The sequence below is a fragment of the Lithobates pipiens genome, unplaced genomic scaffold (assembly GCF_037356315.1).
Source record: "Lithobates pipiens isolate NorthernLeopardFrog02 unplaced genomic scaffold, aLitPip1_a1.2 Scaffold_8, whole genome shotgun sequence".
NCBI lineage: Eukaryota > Metazoa > Chordata > Amphibia > Anura > Ranidae > Lithobates > Lithobates pipiens.
The window spans coordinates 671754680-671779222 of record NW_027507903.1 but is presented as its reverse complement, the minus strand read 5'-3'; the positions used below and the strand labels follow the sequence as shown (position 1 = coordinate 671779222).

Sequence of the window (24543 nt, the reverse complement as noted above, 5' to 3'; positions counted from 1 at the left end):
TTGGCCACATTCCACGAGCATGCGCAAAGTGTGACATGTTAGATATATGTTTACTCAGCATAACATCATCTTTCATATTTTACAAAAAATTGGGCTGTGTTTTTTTTTTTCTATCAAAAATACTCTGACATAAATTTTTTTAACCCCCACCAATTTATTCTTTAGGGCCTCTGCTTATGAAAAAAAAAAAAATGTGTGTGTATATATATATATATATATATATATATATATATATATGATTTTAACATATAGGAGAGAAATGTCAGAATTGGCCCGGGGTGGATGTTTTGAAAGAGCCAGTTGTGTGAGAGCAGCACTCCGACTCTCCGGTGAGCTGCTGGCACTGAATTTTAACCCTTAAAGGAAAATACACAGACTGAAGTGAGTATTTATGACAGCCTGACTGCAGTAAAGTCATAAAAACAAACAAGTGTCACTAAACCCACAACGGTAAAAATCAATCTGTACAGTGCCTTGAAAAAGTATTCATACCCCTTGACATTTTCCACATTTTGTGATGTTACAACCAAAAACGTAAATCTATTTTATTGGGATTGTATGTGATAGACCAACACAAAGTGGCACATAATTGTGGTGTGGAAGGAAAATGATAAATGATTTTCTCATTTTTTTTTTATACAAATAAATATGTGAAAAGTGTGGGGGGTAGATTTGTATGGCGCCCCCCCCTGAGTCAATACTTTTGTAGAACCTCCTTTCTCTAAAATTACAGCTACAAGTCTTTTTGGGGATGTCTCTACCAGCTTTGCACATCTAGAGAGAGACAGCATTTTTGCCCATTCTTCTTTGTAAAATATCTCAAGCTGTGTCAGATTGGATGGAGAGCGTCTGTGAACAGCAATTTTCAAGTCTTGCCACAGATTCTCAATGGGATTTAGGTCTGGACTGTGACTGGGCCATTGTAACACATGACTATGTTTTGATGTAAACCATTCCATTGTAGCTCTGGCTGGATGTTTCGGGTCGTTGTCCTGCTGAAAGGTGAACCACCACCCCGGTCTCAAGTCTTTTGCAGACTCTAATTCCATGTACACATGATCAGACTTTCAGGCAGACTTGGTCCGGCGGACTGGAATCTGTCGGACAATTCGTGTATGGGCTCTAGCAGACTTTTTTTCCCCAAAAGTCAGACGGACCTAGAAATAAAACGTGTTTAAAATCTATCCGAAGGACTCAAGTCTGACAGACTAAAAATCGGGAAAACCATTAGTCTGTGTGCTGGTCCGACGGACAAAATAGGACACAAGGGCAGTTATTGGCTACTGGCTATTGAACTTCCTTGTTTAGTCCCGTTTACGTCATCACGTTCAACATGGACGGACTTTCGAACGGACTTAGTCCGGTCATGTGTGGCCAAGTCTGTTTCGTTCAGAAAGTCCGTCGGACCTCGGCCGAAAATCAGTCAGGAAGACCGCCTGACCTAGCGGCATTACAGGTTTTCTTTTAAGATTGTCCTGTATTTGGCTCCATCCATCTTCCCATCAACTATGAACAGCTTCCCTGTCCCTGCTGAAGAAAAGCATCCCCACCACATGATGCTGCCACCACCATGTTTCACGGTGGGGATGGTGTGTTCGGGGTGATGGGCAGTGTTAGTTTTCTGCCACACATAGCGTTTTGCTTTTAGGCCAAAAAGTTGAATTTTTGTCTCATCTGACCAGAGCACCTTCTTCCACATGTTTGCTGTGTCCCCCACATGACTTCTTGCAAACTGCAAATGGGACTTCCTATGGATTTCTTCCACCAATGTCTTTCTTCTTGTCACTCTTCCATAAAGGGCAGATTTGTGGAGAGACGACTAATAGTTGTCCTGTGGACAGATTCTCCCCCCCTGAGCTGTGGATCTCTGCAGCTCCTCCAGAGTTACCATGGGCCTCTTGGCTCTTCTCTGATGAATGCTCTCCTTGCCTGGCTGGTCAGTTTAGGTGGACGGCCATGTCTTGGTAGGTTTGCAGTTGTGCCATACTCTTTCCATTTTCCGATGATGGATTGAACAGAGCTCCGTGAGATATTCAAAGCTTAGGTTATTTTTTTTTATAACCTAACCCTGCTTTACACTTATCCACAACTTTATCCCTGACCTGTCTGGCGTGTTCCTTGGCCCTCATGAGGCTGTTTGTTCACTACGGTTCTCTAACAAACCTCTGAGGGCTTCACAGAACAACTTTATGTATACTGAGATTAAATTACACACAGGTGGACTCTATTTACTAATTAAGTGACTTCTGAAGGCAATTGGTTACACTATATTTTAGTTAGGGATATCACAGTAAAGGGGGCTGATTACAAATGCCCCCCACACTTTTCACATATTTATTTGCAAAAGATGTTGAAAACCATTTATCGTTTTACTTCCATGTCACAATTATGTGCCACTTTGTGTTGGTCTATCACATAAAATCCCAAAAAAAAGCTTTTACGTTTTTGGTTGCAACATGACACAATGTGGAAGATTTCAAGGGGTATGAATACTTTTTCAAAGCGCTGTATATGCAGTAAAGCATGCTTGTTATATTCACTGTGGAACCTTAGGGGTTAATCCTTGCATTGTGTAAAAAGGCTGTTCGATCCTGTCTTCTGTGATCCTCCCTTTCTTCCAGCGTCCCCAATCCATCTCCTGATATAACAGAGCCATTGGCAGTCACTCTGCACATGCTCAGTTTGATGTGTATTGCTAGAGAGTTTTTTTTTCCTCTTGGGAGAGTGCATGTGATCACCACAGGGCCAATCAGCACTGTGCAGACACAGGGTCAGGGGTCCTGCAGCCTCATAGGACAGTCAGAGTAGAATGAAAACTCCTCCTGCAAGCTTTAACCAGACGCTGAAAGAAGTCACAAGACTCCTATATACTGCTGATGTGAAAAAGTATTTAGAAGTTTCTATTTACTAAAATAATTGCATTTCCATGTTCTGTGGGAGATTAGATATAGTGAATGCGGGGTCCAGGGTTTAGTAGTTGGGAGTTTCGGGATTAAAGGGTATGCAATCACCACCAGTGAACTTCTCTTATTTGCCCCCTTTGGTCTTTTTAATATACAGTTGAATATATATATATATATATATATATATATATATATATATTTATATACACACAGTGGGTAAAATAAGTATTGAACACATCACCGTTTTTCTAGGTAAATATATTGGTAAAGATGCCATTGACATGAAATTTTCACCCCATGTCAGTAACAACACATGCAATCCATACATACAAAGACACCAAAACGAATACGTTCAGAAATTCAGTTATGTGTAAAAAAATAGATAAAGTATTGAACATATGAAGAAAGGGAGGTGCAAAAAGGCATTGAAAGCCAAGACACCAGCTGAAATCTATCAGTAATTATAAAGCGATCCTGCCCCTTTACAGTGTAAATTAATATCAGCTGGATCAGTTGCAACTGATGGCCTTAAAAAAAGGTGTCTCATTACTGAGGTGTCACACAAGAAACATTTCATGATGGGTAAAAGCAAAGAGCTCTCTCAAGACCTTCGCAAACTTATTGTTGCAAAACACACTGATGGCATTGGGTGCAGAAGGATTTATAAACTTCTAAATGTTCCAGTGAGCACTGTTGGGGCCATAATCCGGAAGTGGAAAGAACATCATTTCACCATAAACCAGCCACGACCAGGTGCCCCTCGCAAGAGGAGTGAAAACAATTATCAGGAGTTGTCCAAGAGCCGCGGATCCCTTGTGGAGAGCTTCAGAAAGACCTGGAATTAGCAGGTACAATTGTTTCAAAGAAAACAATAATCCAGTATGCACGCTCTCCACGCAAGACTCCATTGCCGAACCTTACCAGAACCTAACCTCCTATTACTATTATGGCAATCTGTAGACAGGAATGAACAGACAATAAACAGGTGAGATATGCTTTTCTTTGGATCTTTTTCAGGTATGGCATAGTGGGCTGTGTATCTCAGCAGGTCCATGCTTTTTCACATATGTAGCCAATCTTGTCCTCACAGTTGCGGTCATTCATTGATTGTGATCCTCCCAGGATCTCTGCACAATGTTCTATGCCTCTGTCATTATTGGGTTCTCCCGTATTCCAGGGACTGTAAAAAACAGGAACAATACCCTTTAAGAATATATTTTTTAATTGCTACTAAAATCAACAAATCTGCCTCCAAATTACTCATTCACTTGATTAAAAAAAATATTTTAGACCTAAGCGAACACAGCAAGATCCACCAAAATCTCTTCAGTAGCTTTGTAATGGCCTCATTATGGTTGTTATGTGATCTCAGGAGTCTTCTGGGATGATTCAGAACCAATGTTTTATTCAAAATCAAAAAAAGTCTTGGTAGACTTTAATCACTTAATGCCCGCCTGCATTGTACTGCGGACGAGGGGCCGCTGTAGGCAAAGCAACGGACTGGTACATCACTGCCTACATCCCGGGTTTAGGGAGCGCACACCCTCCACCCATCATCCACTATGATTGTACACAGCAGAAGTCTGTCAGCAAGTCCGAGCCGGGACCTGCTTATCGGCTGTGTCCAGCCACAATCCAGAGCTCTGTATGGAGGGAACAATCTCTCTGTTTCTCATCCCTGCAAAGAAAGAAGTGTGCGTAAGAAGGAGAAGCAGCCTGCTGACAGAGGAAGCGTTGATGTTGGCTGGTGATGGGGCCCAGGGCCGTTTTTAAGGCAGGGCAAAGGGGGCAGCTGCCCTGGGCCCTGTCATTGTTGTGGGGCCCAAAGCAGCTGTCTCATACTTGCCAACTATCCTGCCTTAAATTCCCTCGTCCCTTGAGGTTTTAGTCCTGTGCTGTGTCCCAATATCTCAGTGTGAAGTGCTGCTACTAATGCTGCCCTGCTCTATCCTATTGTTGTGTACAGATGACTCACCTGCATTACCGGCATTCATATGAAAATAGCAGTGGCATTCATATGTAAATACCCCCCCCCCCTCCGGGGTCATATCCACAGTAATCTGTAACAACCAATCAACAAGCAGAAATCATGTGCTGTGACCTCTAGCAACTAATCAGTGAGCTGTAATGTGTGCTGTAACCTCTAACAACCAATCAGTGAGCGATAATGATACACTGTAACTTCTGGCAACCAACCGGAATAGCTGCCTGATTTAATTCAGTAAACTGATATTGAGTCTAGCTGCTATTTATTATATGTCTCAGAGCAGGTGGAGAGCAAAACTGCATTGGGGGGGGGGGGGGGCAAGAAAAGTTTTGCCCTGGGTCCAACCAATATTAAAGACGGCCCTCATGGGGCCTCTGGTAGTGAGGGGACAGTTTAGTACTTCATGTTCCCCACTTAGTGGTAGGTGGGCTCCATGTTGGAGCCTTCTGCGGTACAGAGCGCCCCTAGGGATTAATGTAAAATATGGGAGCTGTTCTCTGTGTCTTTGGGCAGAAGACAACCTGGTTCAGTGAGTTGAGGCAAGGACAAGATGGTGGAATAAGTGTGTTCGATGTGCAACTTGATCAAAAGGACTTCATAGTCATATGTTGGGGCAAGTAGGAACAGGCCGCACCACTGGGTGAGAAGGAGGTGCTTCTTTCTGTAAGTGTGTGGGGCCCAAGAATACAGTATGCCCCAAGGCCTACAGGCAGGATCATCCCCCACTGGTTAATGGTGAATGTCTTGGCTGGTAACTCTCTCGAGGTGCTCCTAGAGCAGGGGTAGGGAACCTATGGCTCTCGAGCCAGATGTGGCTCTTTTGATGGCTGCATCTGGCTCTCACCTCTCAATCGGCAGATTGCGTGGTGTGCAGATCTGTGGATTGAGCCCATAGGAAAGGCCGCAGCTTCGGCCTAGCTCCGGAGCGGCGGCCATCTTGGTACACCTGGCGGCGGCCTTGGTGAGCGCCGTGCTGACGTCATCATCACCCGTCTCAACTGCTCGTGGATCTGCCTGCCTGTGTAGTGGTAAGCAAGCAAACAATCATAGGGGAGATGCGGATATTACACTGGGGGAGATGACTTGGATATTACAGTTATAATTGAAATTAGTCAATCGATTAAAAAAACAAAAATTTGTTTTAAACATATTGTATGGCTCTCGTGGAATTACATTTTAAAATATGTGGCGTTCATGGCTCTCTCAGCCAAAAAGGTTCCCTACCCCTGTCCTAGAGGGTGACTTCCCAACATGTTTGGGGCCTAACATATGCTTACTAATGGAGGCCTGGTGTTGGATCAAAAGCTGTCCTTTCTGGAAGTAGGTGGAAGCTGCCCAGGAATGAGAGCCGGGGATGGAGACTCTGATGGGGGAAGGAGCTGGATTCCAGGAGGGGCCTGGTGACTCTCTTGGAACAAAGCATGGAGAAGTCTACAATCCAGCGGAAGGCGTTAATTACGATGTTAATGGTGTCAGAACTTATGTAGTGTTTCTATCACACCTGGAAGACCTCACCTGAATGAAAGGCTGCTCCCATCTGCCCACAGCCAATGATTGATGTTTGCACTGTCCCTCCTCAGTCCTAACCAGTATCTCCCACTTCCTATGGTTGGCAGCAGAGAATCCTGGATCAATAAAGAAACGGTCATCAGAAATATATAGAACACATACGCTAGAATGAAGTAGAGGAATCATATATCACTATAACGACTACAACTTATTTTTCTCCTGTTGTGCCCTCCTATTATTTTAGATAAAGAGTCATTTTAAGCAGAACAATCACATTGCAACTTCTTTATTTGTTTAAATGTTTCAGTAGGTGACTGTAACGACTCTTTCCATACAAGAAGAAAAAAATCCTGGAATCCTGATTTATTGGAACTAACGACCACACAGGCGGTCTCCACCCATGGGACCTACCATTAATGTGCGTCACCCAACAGGGCTTACTCATAGAGTAACTCATGATTGAGCTTTAAAGTGATTGTATACTCGATTTTTTAACTTTTACCTACAGGAAAGCCTATAATAAGGCTTACCTGTAGGTAAAAAAAATATCTCCTAAACCTGTACGGTTTAGGAGATATTCCCCTCGGTATGCGCCGCTGACTGCAGCGGCGCATGCGCACAAGGGGATTCTCGGCCTGAAAATCCGGCAGTGGCCGGCTGGCCGGAGTGAAATCTCCCGCGCGCATGCGCTGGAGTGACGATATCGCGGCTCCGGCCACTCACAGCGCCGGAGCCGCGATACCCGGAAGAAACGCCGAGGGAGCATGTCAGCTCCCTCGGCGTGGATCGGGCCAGATGTCGGGGCCTCGTTCTAAGGTAAGTATTTCATAATGAGCTAGTATGCGGTGCATACTAGCTGATTATGCCTTTTGCTTTGCAGGTTTAAAAAAAAAAAAAATGTGCGGGTTTACTACCGCTTTAAATCTGAAGAATAAAAATAATATGCAATATTCTTGTATCTCAAGGGAGTTTCTGGATGAATAGTATTGATAGTCAGACTGACTTGAAACAAAGTCTGAGTTTATTGTCACGCAGTTGGCATCATAAAAAGAATGTAAAAAGTATAATAGTTCAGTTCAGTGTAGGTAAAAATATATGAAATAAAATAAATAGTCATAAAGCTGTAATAAGCTTATAAAAGCATGTGCGCTTCATGGCTGCTGCCTTCTGTCTCCATGCTGTCTTGTGTAACCAAAAAGAAGCAGGAAATGACGTTCTTAAGCCTCGTACACACGATCATATTTTTCCGCAGGCAAAACCTCAGACTTTTTTAGCTCTTTTGCGCCACCCTTTGGGTTCCTTCTGCTAATTTCGTGTTGGTAGAAGTTTGGGGAGTGTTGATTCGTGATTTTCATTTTGCGATTTTCATTTTGCGCTTTTCATTTCGCGCTTTTCAGTTAGTTTCTGAACGGCCGTTCATCAAACAAGCCGTGTTGCAGAATCGGAGGAGATAACGTGTTATTTATGATTGGCCTTGGAGTCATTGCTTTGGCCCAAGTCCAGTCCAGGAACAGGAGGAGTAGGATTTATTGGACCAAAAAGTGGTTGCTTTATTAATGGTGACCAATTATGTCATATGCCTTTGCTGCAGGAGCTCCAGGAGAATAATCCAGATTATTTTCGGTATTATCTCCGGATGATGGACCCCTGCTTTCACCAACTCTTGGCATTGCTGCCCCCCTATATTAAGAAGCAGGACAAATGCATGAGGCTTTTATTTTATTTTTTGGTTGAATAATAATGATTTGATTTGGTATATTTTCTATATTTTTGGATGCACAGAACGCACTTTTTGGTTAAGTTCTATTGGCAGATATCATGTCTAATTATAGTTGTTTTATTTTTTTAATGCACAATAAAAAATATTGTGTAGAATAATACTTGACAATGTAAAATGAACAAGAGACACCAACATAGTTGTATCTTTGATATAAAAAAAAACTACGGGATAATGGTGTTGTGGTAACTTGCACCAAAAAAAAAAAAGCATAATAATATTATTCTAGATATCACAAAAAAAAAAAGCCTTTGAAAATATGTTTGGCAGAACTCCATCAGTATCACCAGCAAAGCAACTTCATTATTATCCCATTAAAGAAGAAGAGAATCGTGCGCTGCATTTCCAGATTTCCCAATTTGCCACGTCGCAAATGTTAATTCTCCATTATGAATGCTCGTTTACAAGACCGAACGCTTCCAGCTCATCCTTGCTTCTGAGTATGCATGTTTGTACTTTGGACTTTTGTCCGATGGAGTTGTGTCCACACGCTCAGAAAATCCGACAACAGACATTTGTCTGCGGAAAATTTTAAAGCCTGCCATCCAACATTTGTCCGTGGAAAATCCGACAATAATTGTCCGATGGAGCGTACACACGGTCAGATTTTCTTCCAACAGCCTGTCATCACACAATTCCCGCCAGAAAATCCGATCGCGTGTACGGGGCTTTAGACTTCTGGGGGAATTCAGCTGTTCCAACTTGTCAAAGTCTTTGTATAAATATGTCTGTGTCATCTCTCCTATTGGGTGTGTGTGTGTTTCTGTCTGACGTTCAATATGGAAGCGTTGGTTTTATAAGTTACACGTGAACGGAATAACCTCACAAAAACGTAGAACCGTGTATGGCGCACATTGATTTCTGCTAACTTCAGCAATATGCTCTACAAAAGGAGATACTAACTCCGAGAGTCATATATGGAGTTTGATTCACAATCCCACATGTAACACTTTAGTAATGTGCTGATCATGTAATGTCATATAACCAAACATCTACTAATATGAACACATATTACCAAATTGAACTACATTAAGTAACTATATACTAATACTCAGTGGCAGCCCATGCACTTTGGGTGCAGGGGCGCCACCCCCCCCCCCATCCATGAGCCTGGCCCCTTTCAGGAAGCCAGATACATGGACTCCTATGGCGGGGGTGGTACTTTTTGAAGCACCTGATTAGAGCCAGAGGCTCCAATAGGCTCCAAAATAGGGTGGGCTTGGGGTGCAGAGAGTGCGCCCTGATCTCACTCAATTGTGCGACGATAATAAATACATTATCGCTATTTTCACACAAACCATCCTCCCTGCCAATCAGGAGGCAGGGCGTCAGACCTGTTTATTGATTGGCCAAAGCGCCAGGCCACCCTATTGGATGCTTGGCGCTTAGGAAGAGGAGGGGAGGAGACACATTGGAGTGGAGGTTGCCGCCGCTCTGGTGCATTGGAGAGCTGCTGCGGTAAATCCCCTCTGTCAGAGCCACACACGGGGGGGGGGGAGGGTGTTGTGGTGCTGTCAGAGCCACGAGCGGGGGGTTCTGTGCAGGCCAGTCAAGTTCATCCACCCCAAACTCGCTCAGAACTCTCTGAGGATCTGAAAAAAGGAATTGTTGCTCTACATAAAGATGGCCTAGGCTATAAGAAGTTTGCCAAGACCCTGAAGCTGAGCTGTAGCACGAAGGCCAAGACCATACAGCGGTTTAACAGGACAGGTTCCACTCAGAACAGGCCTCGCAATGGTCGACCAAAGAAGTTGAGTGTTGGTGCTCAGCGTCATATCCAGAGGTTGTCTTTGAGAAATAGACCTATGAGTGCTGCCAGCATTGCTGCAGAGGTTGAAGGGGTGGGGGGTCAGCCTGTCAGTGCTCAGACCATATGCTGCACACTGTATCAAATTGGTCTGCATGGCTGTCCCAGAAGGAAGCCTCTTCTAAAGATGATGCACAAGAAAACCCACAAACAGTTTGCAGAAGACAAGCAGACTAAGGACATGGATTACTGGAACCATGTCTTGAGGTCTGATGAGACCAAGATAAATGTATTTGTTTCAGATGGTGTCAAGTGTGTGTGGGGGCAACCAGGTGAGGAGTACAAAGACAAGTGTGTCTTGCCTACAGTCAAACATGGTGGTGGTAGTGTCATGGTCTGGGACTGCATGAGTGCTGCCGGCACTGGGGAGCTACAGTTCAATGAGGGAACCATGAATGCCAACATGTACTGTGACATACTGAAGCAGAGCATGATCCCCTCCCTTCAGAGACTGGGCCGCAGGGCAGTATTCCAACATGATTATGACCCCAAACACACCTCCAACACCACCACTGCCTTGCTAAAGAAGTTGAGGGTAAAGGTGATGGACTGGCAAAGCATGTCTCCAGACCTAAACCCTATTAAGCATCTGTGAGGCATCCTCAAACGGAAGGTGGAGGAGCGCAAGGTCTCTAAAATCCACCAGCTCTGTGGCATCATCATGGAGGAGTGGAAGAGGACTCCAGTGGCAACCTGTGAAGCTCTGGTGAACTCCATGCCCAAGAGGGTTAAGGCAGTGCTGGAAAATAATGGTGGCCACACAAAATATTGACACTTTGGGCCCAATGTGGACATTTTCACTTAGGGGTGTACTCACTTTTGTTGCCAGTGGTTTAGACATTAATGGCTGTGTGTTGCGTTATTTTGAGGGGACAGCAAATTTACACTGTTATACAAGCTGTACACTCACTACTTTACATTGTAGACAAGTGTCATTTCTTTAGGGTTGCCACATGAAAAGAGATAATAAAATATTTACAAAAATGTGAGGGATGTATTCACTTTTGTGAGATACTTGTATATATATATATATATATATATATATATATATATATATATATATGCAGTATATCCATACAGATCTGGGCACATGGGGTTCATTCTTTGAGCATTATTTCACTAGCTTGCCTCAAGGAAATGTAGAATCTGATTGGCTTTTGGTGATGAACGGTGGACTCTCATCATCCAGAGGTAGGTGCGACACTTACCAGCTCAGCTTTGTCCCTCAGGATCAGCATGACGCCACTACGCTTTTCACATTCCTCCCGACTCCTAGTCCAGGTTTCTCCATTGGCCTGGAAATAGTAGCAGTTGGATTTAATTAGTTGCCATCCACTGGGGCAGCTGGTGCAGGAATCCCGGATCACTGGGAAGAGAGGAGAAGACAATGAAGTCAGTTCTGAGATCTCAAACCCAAAACAATGCTGCGGAAAAAACGTGAAGCTGAATAACTGTTATACCAAACGCAATCAGAATGAAACTTTCTAAATATCATACTTAAGACTAGTGATGGACGAACTTCCAACGGGACGTTTCGCGAACGCGGACCGCGAACGGGGCCGATAGTTCGCAGACCAGAACGTTCGTGGCGGGCCCCATTGACTTCAATGGGAGGTGAACTTTGCAAACCTACAGGTCAAATTTGCAGCCACAAAATAATTACTAGCTGTGCAAACATAGTCCCACCACATGGCCAGTGACATAACACATGTATGAGGTGAATCTGGGATCGACAACTACAAGCATTCTTTTTTTATATGGGAAATTGTTGTGACAATTCAGGACTGTGGAGTGCATGAAGGCAATGGAGGAGAGGAAAGGTCAGGGACCAGGGTAGGCAAAGAAGAGGGTGCAGGAGATGATCACCAGCAGCGTGACATATAGCAATGACACCTGCACCGTGATAGAGTCATCTGACACCAGCACCATGATAGAGAGCACTGACATCAGCAGCGTGACATAAAGCACTCACACCAGCACCGTGATATACAGCACTGACAGCAGCACCGTGATAGAGAGCACTGACATCAGCAGCGTGACATAAAGCACTCACACCAGCACCGTGATATACAGCACTGACAGCAGCACCGTGACATAAAGCACTCACACCAGCACCGTGATATACAGCACTGACAGCAGCACCGTGACAGAGAGCACTGACATCAGCAGCGTGATATACAGCACTGACGCCTGCACCGTAAGCAGCCCCAGGAGGAAGTCAGCATAGCACAGGGATGGTGGGAGCCCCTCATAATGAGCATAGCACAGGGATGGTGGGAGCCCCTCATAATAAGCAGCCCCAGGAGGATGTCAGCATAGCACAGGGATGGTGGGAGCCCCTCATAATAAGCAGCCCCAGGAGTAAGTCAGCACAACACAGGGATAGTGGGAGCCCCTCATAATGAGCATAGCACAGGGATGGTGGGAGCACCTCAAAATATGCACAGCAGAGGTACAGCCCCAGGAGGATGTCAGCACAGCACAGGGATGGTGGGAGCCCCTCATAATAAGCAGCCCCAGTAGAAATATGACACCGCTCAACCTCTTCAAACAGGAGGGTACGGGCATATAGTACGGTGTGCTTTTTTTGGACAAGGAAGGGAGCCAGATGAAGAAAGAAGGTCTCTGCGCTCGATTAAAACAATTGCTTATAGACATATACATGGTCTACTGGTCACATGTGTTGAATTCCTACGAGATCCATGCCTCATTCATTTTTAGAAATGTGAGGTAGTTAACACTGTCGTGAGCTAGGCGAGTACGCTTATCGGTCACAATCCCTGCGCTGAACGTCCTTTCGGACAGGACAATGGATGAGGGGCAAGCCAACAGTTCGATTGCAAATTGGGCAAGCTCTGGCCAGAGGTCAAGCCTGCCCACCCAGTAGTCCAGGGGTTCATCACTCCTCAGAGCGTCCACATCGGCCGTTAACCCGATGTAGTCGGACACCTGACGGTCTAGGCGTTCCCTGATGCTGGATCCGGATGACACCTGACGATGGGTCGGCTGAAAGAATGACCTCATATCCGAAGTCACCAACACATCTTCAAACCGGCCTCTTCTTGCAGGCGCTGTTGAATTGGTACCCGCAACTCCTTCTCTGGGAGTGGGAATTGCTCCTCTGCCAGCGCACGCAAAAGCAGAATGCAGCATTTCTCGAAGCAAGGCCTGGAAGTGCTGCATTCTGCATACAGCCCTCTGTGACGGCGGTAACATTTCCGCCATTTTGTGTTTGTACCGGGGGTCTAAGTACGTTGCCACCCAGTACTGGTCCTTGACCCTTATGCTTTTTATACGGGGGTCCCTATTAAAACACTGGAGCATGAAGGTCCCCATTTGCACTAAAGTGGAAGCGGTGTCATGGCCTAGCTCCTGCTCATCATCCAGGATAATATCGTCCTCTTCATTCTCCTCTCCCCATCCACGCACAACAGGGATCACAGAAAGCTTTAATGCATGCTCTTCTTGCTCCTCCTCATCCGCCCCGGCACCATCCTCCTCTGACTCCTCTTCAGACTCCTGTTGTTGACTTGTCTCAGATAGAGTAGCCCCCCCTGGGAATTCATCCAGCATTGCGACTTCCTCATCTTCCCGCTCCTGCTCCTCCACAGCTTGATCAATGACACGACGCAATGCACGCTCCATAAAGAAGGCATAAGGTACTATGTCACTAATGGCGCCATGGCTGCGACTGACCAGTTTGGTGATCTCCTCAAATGGCCTCAGAAGTCTGCATGCGTCGCGCATGAGCAGCCACTGGCGTGGTGAAAAAACCCCCAGCTCCCCAGAACCGGTTCTGCCGCAGAGTTCATACAGGTAGACGTTAACTGCACGTTTCTGCTGGAGCAGCCTATCAAGCATATAGAAGGTTGAGTTCCATCGCGTCGGGCATTCGCAAATAAGACGTCTAACCGGCAGATTGTGTCGCCGCTGAATGTCAGCAAGGCGAGCCATGGCCGTGTAAGATCTTCTGAAATGGCCCGAGATTTTCCTTGCCTGCCGCAAGATGTCCTGGACCCCAGGGTATTTGACAAGGAATCGCTGCACGACCAAGTTTAAGACATGTGCCATGCATGGCACGTGCGTGATTTTGCCCTGTTTCAATGTGCTAAGCAGATTGGCACCGTTGTCACACACCACTTTTCCAACTGTCAAATTGAGCGGTGTTAGCCACTGATCTGCCTGTGAACGCAAAGCTGAAAGGAGTGCCGGGCCAGTGTGGCTCTTGGCTTCCAGGCACAACAGACGCAGCACGGCATGGCAACGTCTCACCTGACATGTCGAATAGGTTCTGGGGAGCTTGGGCGGCGCAGCAGAAGAGACGCTAGCAGTGGAAAAGGAGGAGTCAGCTGAGGAGGAGAGGGAGGAGGATGGAGTAGGAGGAGAAGGAGAAGAAGAGTCAGGCCTGCATGCAATCCGTGGCGGTAAAACCAAATCTACACAGGTGCCACGGGTTACATGCTTGACGGCCGTCAGAAGGTTCACACAGTGGGCAGTAAAAGTTATATACCTTCCCTGCCCATGTTTGCTAGACCACGTGTCTGTGGTCAGATGTATCTTGGCACCGACACTGTGTGCCAGAGATACATTCACTTGCCGCTGAACATGGCCATATAGCTCTGGGATGCCCTTCTCTGAGAAATACTTCCTTCCTGGGACCTTCCATTGTGGTGTTCCAATGGCCACAAATTTGCGAAAGGCCTCCGAGTCCACCAGTTTATATGCCAGTAGTTGGCGGGCTATCAGTTCTGACAAGCCAGCCATCAACTGTTGGGCAAGAGGGTTATCCGGTGTCATCATTTTTTTACGCTCAAACATTAGGCCCATGGAAGCCTGCCTTTTTGCAGAAAAATGTGAGCTTGGCGTGGTGGAAGGTGGAGTGGAGGACAATTGTGAGGAGAGAGGAGAAGGAGAAGTAGAAGACGAGGCTGGACGGTGAGAGCCTGGAGTGTGGCTTTGTGTGTCCTGTTGCTCCCACTCGGCTCGGTGATGGCTGCTCATGTGCCTTCTTAAGGCGGTCGTCCCTAGGTGAGTGTTGGGCTTACCGCGACTAATGCGTTGACTGCAAAGATTGCAGATGACAACGCTATTGTCAGCAGCGGACACGTTAAAAAAAGCCCACACTGCGGAACCATGTGCCGGTGTCCTGGGAGCGCCAGATGTGATAGTATATGGTCAATGACTCGCTCCTGATACATTTGCAGTCTGCTTTGTCCCTCCTGTGCAATGTAAGTTATTGCTGCTTCTCCTCCCTATCTGCTGGTCCATTTCTCCCTCTGAACTCCCCTCCTCTTCCTCTCTTGTGGGCACCCACGTGACATCACTAGACACGTCATCATCAACGTCACTTTCCCCACCACTATATGTAGAGATCTCAGAGTAGGCAGCAACACCGGGGACCAACCTCCTCCTTGGGCTGATCTGGGTACTGTCGTCAGACTGCTGAGTAGCGGTTGTTGCTGCCACCTCTTCCTGATCCAATACCAAGAGTGGCTGCGTATCAGAAATGTCTTGATATGGATCGGAAAATAATTCCTGTGACTCAAGCGGAAGGTATGTGGTGGTGGTGGTGGTGTTGTTAGTGGTAGTGTCTTTGGGGGTGCACATAGCAGAGAGTGAAGAAGAGGGTGCAGATCGAGAGGATGAGGAGGGTGCAGAAGAGTAAGGCTGAGGGAGCCACTCAACCAAGTCTGGTGCGTCCTTTAAAGTAATTGAACGCACCTTCTGCAACTTCCCACTTTGGCTCAAGCCTGTTGCTCCTGCCCTACCCCTACCACCCCTGCGGAAGGGCCTGCCTCTTCCTCTGCCTGTAATTTTTTAAATGACCCTGGGACAAAACTCTCAGTCCCTATATCGATGAAGGACTGCTGCAGTATAGGGCAGCGGTCAGCAGTAATGCACCTCAACCCTATGTATTGTGGACCGATACCAGTTCTTATAGAATGGCAGACTGTACCTCACTCAACCCTATGTACTGTATCACCCTAGACAGACCAAGTTACCAGTCCTTATAAGGACTTTTGTGGACCAAGTAGGTTGTGTGTGAATGATTAGCAGACTGTACGTCAGTCCCTATACCGATGAAGGACTGCTGCAGTATAGGGCAGCGGTCAGCAGTAGTGCACCTCAACCCTATGTATTGTGGACAGATACCAGTCCTTATAGAATGGCAGACTGTACCTCACTCAACCCTATGTACAGTAGCACCCTAGACAGACCAAGTTACCAGTCCTTATAAGGACTTTTGTGGACCAAGTAGGTTGTGTGTGAGTGATTAGCAGACTGTACGTCAGTCCCTATACCGATGAAGGACTGCTGCAGTATAGGGCAGCGGTCAGCAGTAGTGCACCTCAACCCTATGTATTGTGGACAGATACCAGTCCTTATAGAATGGCAGACTGTACCTCACTCAACCCTATGTACAGTAGCACCCTAGACAGACCAAGTTACCAGTCCTTATAAGGACTTTTGTGGACCAAGTAGGTTGTGTGTGAGTGATTAGCAGACTGTACGTCAGTCCCTATACCGATGAAGGACTGCTGCAGTATAGGGCAGCGGTCAGCAGTGGTGCACCTCAACCCTATGTATTGTGGACCTATACCAGTCCTTATAGAATGGCAGACTGTACCTCACTCAACCCTATGTACTGTAGCACCCTAGACAGACCAAGTTACCAGTCCTTATAAGGACTTTTGTGGACCAAGTAGGTTGTGTGTGAGTGATTAGCAGACTGTACGTCAGTCCCTATACCGATGAAGGACTGCTGCAGTATAGGGCAGCGGTCAGCAGTAGTGCACCTCAACCCTATGTATTGTGGACCTATACCAGTCCTTATAGAATGGCAGACTGTACCTCACTCAACCCTATGTACTGTAGCACCCTAGACAGACCAAGTTACCAGTCCTTATAAGGACTTTTGTGGACCAAGTAGGTTGTGTGTGAGTGATTAGCAGACTGTACGTCAGTCCCTATACCGATGAAGGACTGCTGCAGTATAGGGCAGCGGTCAGCAGTAGTGCACCTCAACCCTATGTACTGTGGACCTATACCAGTCCTTATAGAATGGCAGACTGTACCTCACTCAACCCTATGTACTGTAGCACCCTAGACAGACCAAGTTACCAGTCCTTATAAGGAGCTTTGTGGAACAAGTGGGTTGTGAATGATTAGCAGACTGCAGCAGAAGGGCAGCAGTCAAGTATAATATTCTTTCTATATTTGGAAGAAAGAATATTATACGTGTACAAGCCTATTACCATACCACTGATACCAGTCCTGAAAAGAACCTTTGTGGAACTAATAGTAACAACTACTGATTAAACTGACCCTCACTGCCTCACACACTGCTTCCTGCCTGTCCCTATATAAACTGACAAAACAGAGGCTACTGGAACAATAATTGAAATAGCACTTTTGTGGACCTGATAGTAACAGCTAATGACTAAACTGGCTGTCCCTGCAGCACACAGCGCTCTGTCCCCTTCTCTAAACTGACAAAAGACACTCAGGCTGCTGCAACAATCACTAGCACAGCACTGCCTATCCTGAACTACACCTAACACCTATACCAGTCCTGAAAAGAACTTTTGTGTACCAAATAGCTAGCGATTTGGGTCACTGCAATCTCTCCCTGCTCCACACAGCAACCTCTCCCTATAGTGACAGAAGAAAGAATGTAAAATGGCCGCCGGTTTGGGTGTATTTATAAGTTAGGGGCAATGTCCAAGTGTCCATGTGCTGTAATGTCTCAATTGGCTGTCCTGTACCCCATGATGGATGTGTCATCATAGGTCAAAGTTCTTTTACACAGTAAACACGGAAGTCCGCCGGGCGAACGGCGCCAATAGTCCACCGAACGGGTGGACCGCGAACAGCCGAAATTCGCCGCAAAACGACCGCCGGGCGAACCGTTCGGCCATCACTACTTAAGACATTCCATATATTGTTTTTATATACATACAGTAGACCCCAAAGTGTTATCTTACAGTGTGATGATGTGCAATCATGAGTTACTGCATACTACAACGATTGAGACTTGATTAAACTTTGAATGGGCATAGTCAATGTGTAAGGTGGCCGCCTCTATCAATGATGCCATGGAATAAAAGGTCCAAGCACATGTACATTAGGAGAAAGAGGAAATTTACCGTTTAATAATATCTTTGGATTCCAGTGGCAGAACTACCGGGGTCAAAAAGGTCCACTTGTGACCAGGCCCTGGCATTCCACCACCATGGAGGGCCACAAGACCAACTAGTGTTCAGGGGCCAAGAGGGGCATGTGGTGACATCTGTAGAGAGGAGGGTAGTAGGCCAGCACACGGCCATACTCTGTTCACAACAGCTGATGGGACAAAAATCTTTCAAAATGTCCACAGAGCCACACTCCAGACACCAGCCTGGACAGGACATCTTCCCCTCAGATCTCTGTCACCGGGAGCTCAACCCCCCACCAAGCCAATTTCTCTATTACCGGCACCATTTTGTTGAAGTCTGCCCGTATACACAGATCTGAGTTAGTCTTCAACAATATGGCGCCCAAAGCCGCAAATATGGGATAAATGTTACTTGTTTTTCAGCATCTCACCAAACAGGGCATGGAAGAGGTGAGGTCAGTGTGACAGCTCCAACCAGGCCACACAGAGTCTATGGAGGGTCACTGTGGTCACCAGAGTCCCACCTTCGCTTTATCCCCTTTACATCAAACTCTACGGGATTCCCCTCTACAGTGCAAGGGGGAACTCTGCGGATCCTGATGTAAAGGGGAACTCTGATGTAAAAGGGAATGTTACAGACATAATGGGAAACACATGTGTTTGTTATAACTGTAAACAGTTAAGTAACTTGAGGTTCTCTATCTGAGGACCTCCCTTCCCTTAGAGGTAGGGAAGACATTAAATGTTTCTGTTAAATTTAACATTGAATAACAGGTAACAGTAAGCATTAGCAGGTGAAGGAACCTACCTGTTCTATTGCAATGGGCACCCTGGAACACAGTTTGGGCAACTGAGACCAGTTTTGCCATCCCTACAGCTTCATCAGTGCCACCTCAACCAACAAAGTGGAGTGCAATGCATGGAGAGGAAAAAATACAACTCCAGTATTTGTTTATTGAATGCTCTACTCAGGATGAACAAAGGTCCATGGTGGGACTCCATGAATAAAGATTTATAATGGGACCCTGTAAATAAAGGTTCATGGTTGGACCCCATAAATAAAGGTTGATTGTGGGACCCTAAATAATGGTCCAGGTTGGGATACCATAAATAAAGGTCTATGGATGGACCCCATAAATAAAAGTTCTTGGTGGGACCCCATAAATAAAGATTCATGGAGTAAGACCATAAATAAAAGTCCTTGGTTGGACCTCATAAATAAAGGTTTGTGGTGTGACCCCATAAATAAAGGTCCATGGATGGACCCCCCAAATAAAGGTTTATGGTGGAACCACATAAATAAAGGACCATTGGGGAACCCCTTGCTATCTGATATTATTAGCTCTGCATTAGGCCAGGGAGTAAGAAGGAGGGTGGAGCTAGCTATTTTCTGGGCTTCTGCCTCATAATTAATTTCAGGTACTCTAGAGCTGTCAATTAACACTGTGCTTTACATATATATATATATATATATATATATATATACATTCACATCAGTCCCTGCCCTCAAGGAGCTTACAATCTATGGTCCCTTATTCACATTCATACACATACTATGGCCAATTTAGACAAAAGCCTATTAAGCAACCAGCATTCTTTTGGAATGTGTAAGAAGTACCCAAAGGAAACCCAGGCAGGTAGTGCCGTGGTTGGGATTCAAACCAATGACGCTAGTTCTGCTAGGTGGAAGTGCTAACCACTTAGCCACTGTGCTGCCCAATAAGGAATGCCAAATGTTTACCTTTATTTATAATCAATTTTATCTTGTTCAGATCATCCGTTATGTTGGTAACTGGAAAGAGAAAACACAAAGCTGAAGAGGCTGAACATTGTAACAACATTTCTCATGACTTCCTGTCTAAGTAACAATGGTCACCAGGACATATACAGGGTGGAACTCCTCAAGTGGGGACACAGACTGCAAATAAATAAACTCAAAGGAGATTCTAATAAGATTCTTCATTCAAATTAATACAAATGAAAATGGAGATAACAAACAATATGGAACCCTTCTCACATATACTAGCACAGAAAGAGTAACCAACTGATGACATGAAATATGAATCACCAATAGGAGGAATGACCAAGGTATGTAACTAAAGCCAAAAATACAATTTACTATTGACAGTCCTGTATTGGACCTCCAATGTATATAAGGAAACTAACCAGTAATATAGCTAGTACTTCTATATGCCATAACCGAATAGCACACAGAAGTCTCACCAGTGATAAGGAAATTATATAGGGGTGTACCTATGCTTTATTAATAAAGGCATTGACATCCCAACCAATGTTTATCCCATGAGGGGAGTAACAACTGAGTTGGTATATCCAGAATGTCTCTAATTGTGAATCGCCCCTCACACAGGATTCACCTCTCCAATGGTTGACAAATTTGTCAATGACCTGGAATCTAGTACCTGGAGGATTTTTATTGTGATAGCGCAGGTAATGTCTAGGCCCGCTGTGGTTAATGCGACCCTTCTTGATACTAGCAATATACTTGTTCACCCTAACTGAAAAAGATCTAATAGTCCGTCCCACATTTTGCTGTTTGCACGGACATGTCATGAGGTACACAATATAGCGGGTGGCGCAGGTGGTCAAGGGCTTCATCTGGTAGATCACGGAGGTGGTAGTAGACTCAAAGGTCACAGACTTTCTCCTTCCAAAAAGATTGTGTGTACAAACATTATATTTAGGACAGGGATAATATCCCTTCAGGTTATGAAAAAAAGAAGGTCGAGTGGGGGGGTCTATTACATTCGGGGCAATCTGATTCCTTAAAGATGAAGCTCCCTTATAAACCACTCCTGCTCTATCTGGAAGAGCAGGACCTAACAACGGATCATTTTTAAGTACACTCCAGTGGCACAATGAAGGACCATTTAAACTTGGTGTAAGGTACATGTTTAGATTGTTCAAAAGTCAATGTACATCTATCAATCATTGAAACCCTATTAATCTCCTTGTCAATAATCTTCGGGAGGTATCCTTTCTCGACAAATTTAGAATTCAGAGTTAGGGCTTGTTGATGAAAACTAAATAGATCAGTACAGTTCCATCTGATGCATAGTAGTTGACCATGTGGGACTGATTTAAGCCATGAACTGTGATGGCAACTATTTGGTTTGAAAAAAGTCTTAGTGGTAAGACTATGGTCGATACTAGAAATTTCCAAATCAAGGAAGCGTATTGCAGTATCACTAGTCTCATAGCTCAGCTTAATGTCTCTCTCATTATCATTAAGCGTGGCCATAAAGTCATGTAAGGACTCTTCATCCCATTTCCATAAGAGGAGGTTGTCGTCAACGTATCTAGCCCACATGGCCAATTCAGGCCTCTGTAGAGCATAGACGACATTCTCCTCCCACAAAGCCATAAATAAATTGGTGAGGTCATTTGAAGGAGTTTGAGCTGAAGAGCGACTTTGGAACATTGTTCATGCTTGTTTGACTCACCGCTGCTGGTATGTGGGTCCACATCTTTGGGTAAGAGTACCCATCCCCTTTCCCTAGTGTTGGAGGCACATTCACGGGTGTCGTGTGTGAATATCACCTTGTTTTGCATCCAATTCCATTGCTGTTTCCCATGTGATTTTTTATTGTTTTATCGTGTTCAAGGGATTGCATATGATATGATGAACTTTATTTTTATTTTCATTTGAGTGACTTTTATGTTGCTAGTTTGGACTTTACTTTTCACATAGATGGTATTATTTATGAAATATTTTGTGGCCATCACAGGTCTTTATATTTTGGTTTGAGTACCATATTAGGTTTCATTGCCTATAAACCGTTATGAGAACTCCTTGATCATATATGTAATTAGCACTGTACACATGGTTATGTCACCATTTTGAAAATAAAAATTCTCAGTTCACTTACTGATTGTATATGCACTTGGCACTTTTTTCTGAGCTATTTATAGTTTGGGTCACATCCCTGGATCACATGCAAAGGTTTATATATACATTCAGCGCTGCATCTTTTCAGTTTTTTAGTTTTTCATACACTTTAATAGATTTCCTATAATTACCTGATTTCTGCAAATCAGATACATCCTTTGTCAATCCAGAATCTAAAAAAATATATATAATAAAAAAAGTAAATATGAATCAGAAACATTGGACAACAAGACTCTCCACAGACAGGAAGGGTGATCAGACTATGAAGGAAACATGTGACTGCTCAGAACGACGTTAAATCTTTACAATTGATTCAGAAAGTGACATTAGAAGGGTGAGTTACTTCCTTAACAATTTCAGTTGTGTATGTACAGAATATTTAAGCTTGAGCTATTGAGCTCTGTACAGATACATCCTTTGTCAATCCAGAATCTAAAAAAATATATATAATAAAAAAAGTAAATATGAATCAGAAACATTGGACAACAAGACTCTCCACAGACAGGAAGGGTGATCAGACTATGAAGGAAACATGTGACTGCTCAGAACAACAGTCGTTCAGAACACGACTCACGTTAAATCTTTACAATTGATTCAGAAAGTGACATTAGAAGGGTGAGTCACTTCCCTAATGATATCAGTTGTGTATGTAACGGTATATTTAAGCTTGAGCTATTGAGCTCTGTACAGAATACATTTTGTTTCCAAGAAAATATACAAAGAGAGCTTAGAAAAACATGAAAAAGGAGCAGAGAGAGAGAGATACTCGTAATACTAGCTACATGGCCTGCCTTGTGTATCTGCACTTGGCACTAATTTATCAAGGGTATTAGAACTGCATGTGCGTTTTTTTTTGTTTGTCTACAGAGATGGAGGGTGCAGGGTATTAGGACCTCCTCCTCCACAGAATTATGTATGCAGGATCTCCTTCCACTACCTCCTCCACAGAATTATGTATGCAGGATCTCCTTCCACTACCTCCTCCTCTACAGAATTATGTATGCAGGATCTCCTTCCACTACCTCCTCCTCCACAGAATTATGTATGCAGGATCTCCTTCCAGGAACTCCTCCTCCACAGAATTATGTATGCAGGATCACCTTCGACTACCTCCTCCTCCACAGAATTATGTATGCAGGATCTCCTTCCACTACCTCCTCCTCCACAGAATTATGTATGCAGGATCTCCTTCCACTAACTCCTCCTCCACAGAATTATGTATGCAGGATCTCCTTCCACTGCCTCCTCCTCCACAGAATTATGTATGCAAGATCTCCTTCCACTACCTCCTCCTCCACAGAATTATGTATGCAGGATCTCCTTCCACTACCTCCTCCTCCACAGAATTATGTATGCAGGATCTCCTTCCACTACCTCCTCCTCCACAGAATTATGTATGCAGGATCTCCTTCCACTACCTCCTCCTCCACAGAATTATGTATGCAGGATGTCCTTCCACTACCTCCTCCTCCACAGAATTATGTATGGAGGATCTCCTTCCACTAACTCCTCCTCCACAGAATTATGTATGGAGGATCTCCTTCCACTAACTCCTCCTCCACAGAATTATGTATGCAGGATCTCCTTCCACTACCTCCTCTTCCACAGAATTATGTATGCAGGATCTCCTACCACTACCTCCTCCTCCACAGAATTATGTATGCAGGATGTCCTTCCACTACCTCCTCCTCCACAGAATTATGTATGCAGGATCTCCTTCCACTAACTCCTCCTCCACAGAATTATGTATGGAGGATCTCCTTCCACTACCTCCTCCTCCACAGAATTATGTATGCAGGATCTCCTTCCACTACCTCCTCCACCACAGAATTATGTATACAGGATCTCCTTCAACTACCTCCTCTTCCACAGAATTATGTATGCAGGATCTCCTTCCACTACCTCCTCCTCCACAGAATTATGTATGCAGGATCTCCTTCCACTACCTCCTCCTCCACAGAATTATGTATGCAGGATCTCCTTCCACTACCTCCTCCTCCACAGAATTATGTATGCAGGATCTCCTTCCACTACCTCCTCCTCCACAGAAGTATGTATGCAGGATCTCCTTTCACTACCTCCTCCTCCACAGAATTATGTATGCAGGATCTCCTTCTACAACCTCCTCCTCCACAGAATTATGTATGCAGGATCTCCTTCCACTACCTCCTCCTCCACAGAATTATGTATGGAGGATCTCCTTCCACTACCTCCTTCTCTACAGAATTATGCATGCAGGATCTCCTTCCACTACCACCTCCACAGAATTATGTATGCAGGATCTCCTTCCACTACTGTGACAGACTTAGCTGGGACCAAGGCTTGTGGAGGGGACTGAATGCCAGCCTCTTGCTTGCGATTATGGGCCATGGCATTTGGGGGAATGGTGCTCTTTGTGAGCTGTATGCCTGGGGACCCCTGAGGTGGTGTTACTTGGATTCAGGTCCGTGCCCCCCCAAGACACCCAGACTCTGGATATGTATTTGCCATTTAAGCAA

The 24543-nt window shown here is 44.9% G+C and overlaps 1 protein-coding gene across 6 annotated transcripts in view; it reads right to left on the bottom strand.

The window, feature by feature from the left end:
• Positions 1-3145: 3145 nt before the first annotated feature.
• LOC143961945 (uncharacterized) overlaps positions 3146-24543 on the bottom strand; it is a 208777-nt gene continuing 187379 nt past the window's right edge. For all 6 annotated transcript variants that reach the window (XM_077471284.1, XM_077471278.1, XM_077471281.1 and 3 more), the window contains 5 exons: positions 22177-22218; positions 19880-19930; positions 11192-11349; positions 6406-6515; positions 3146-4083 (listed from right to left, as the gene is read on the bottom strand). In XM_077471284.1, the coding sequence (XP_077327410.1) occupies positions 3945-4083; positions 6406-6515; positions 11192-11349; positions 19880-19930; positions 22177-22218 (500 nt within the window). In that variant the 3' untranslated portion in view covers positions 3146-3944. The remainder of the gene's footprint in view (positions 4084-6405; positions 6516-11191; positions 11350-19879; positions 19931-22176; positions 22219-24543) is intronic.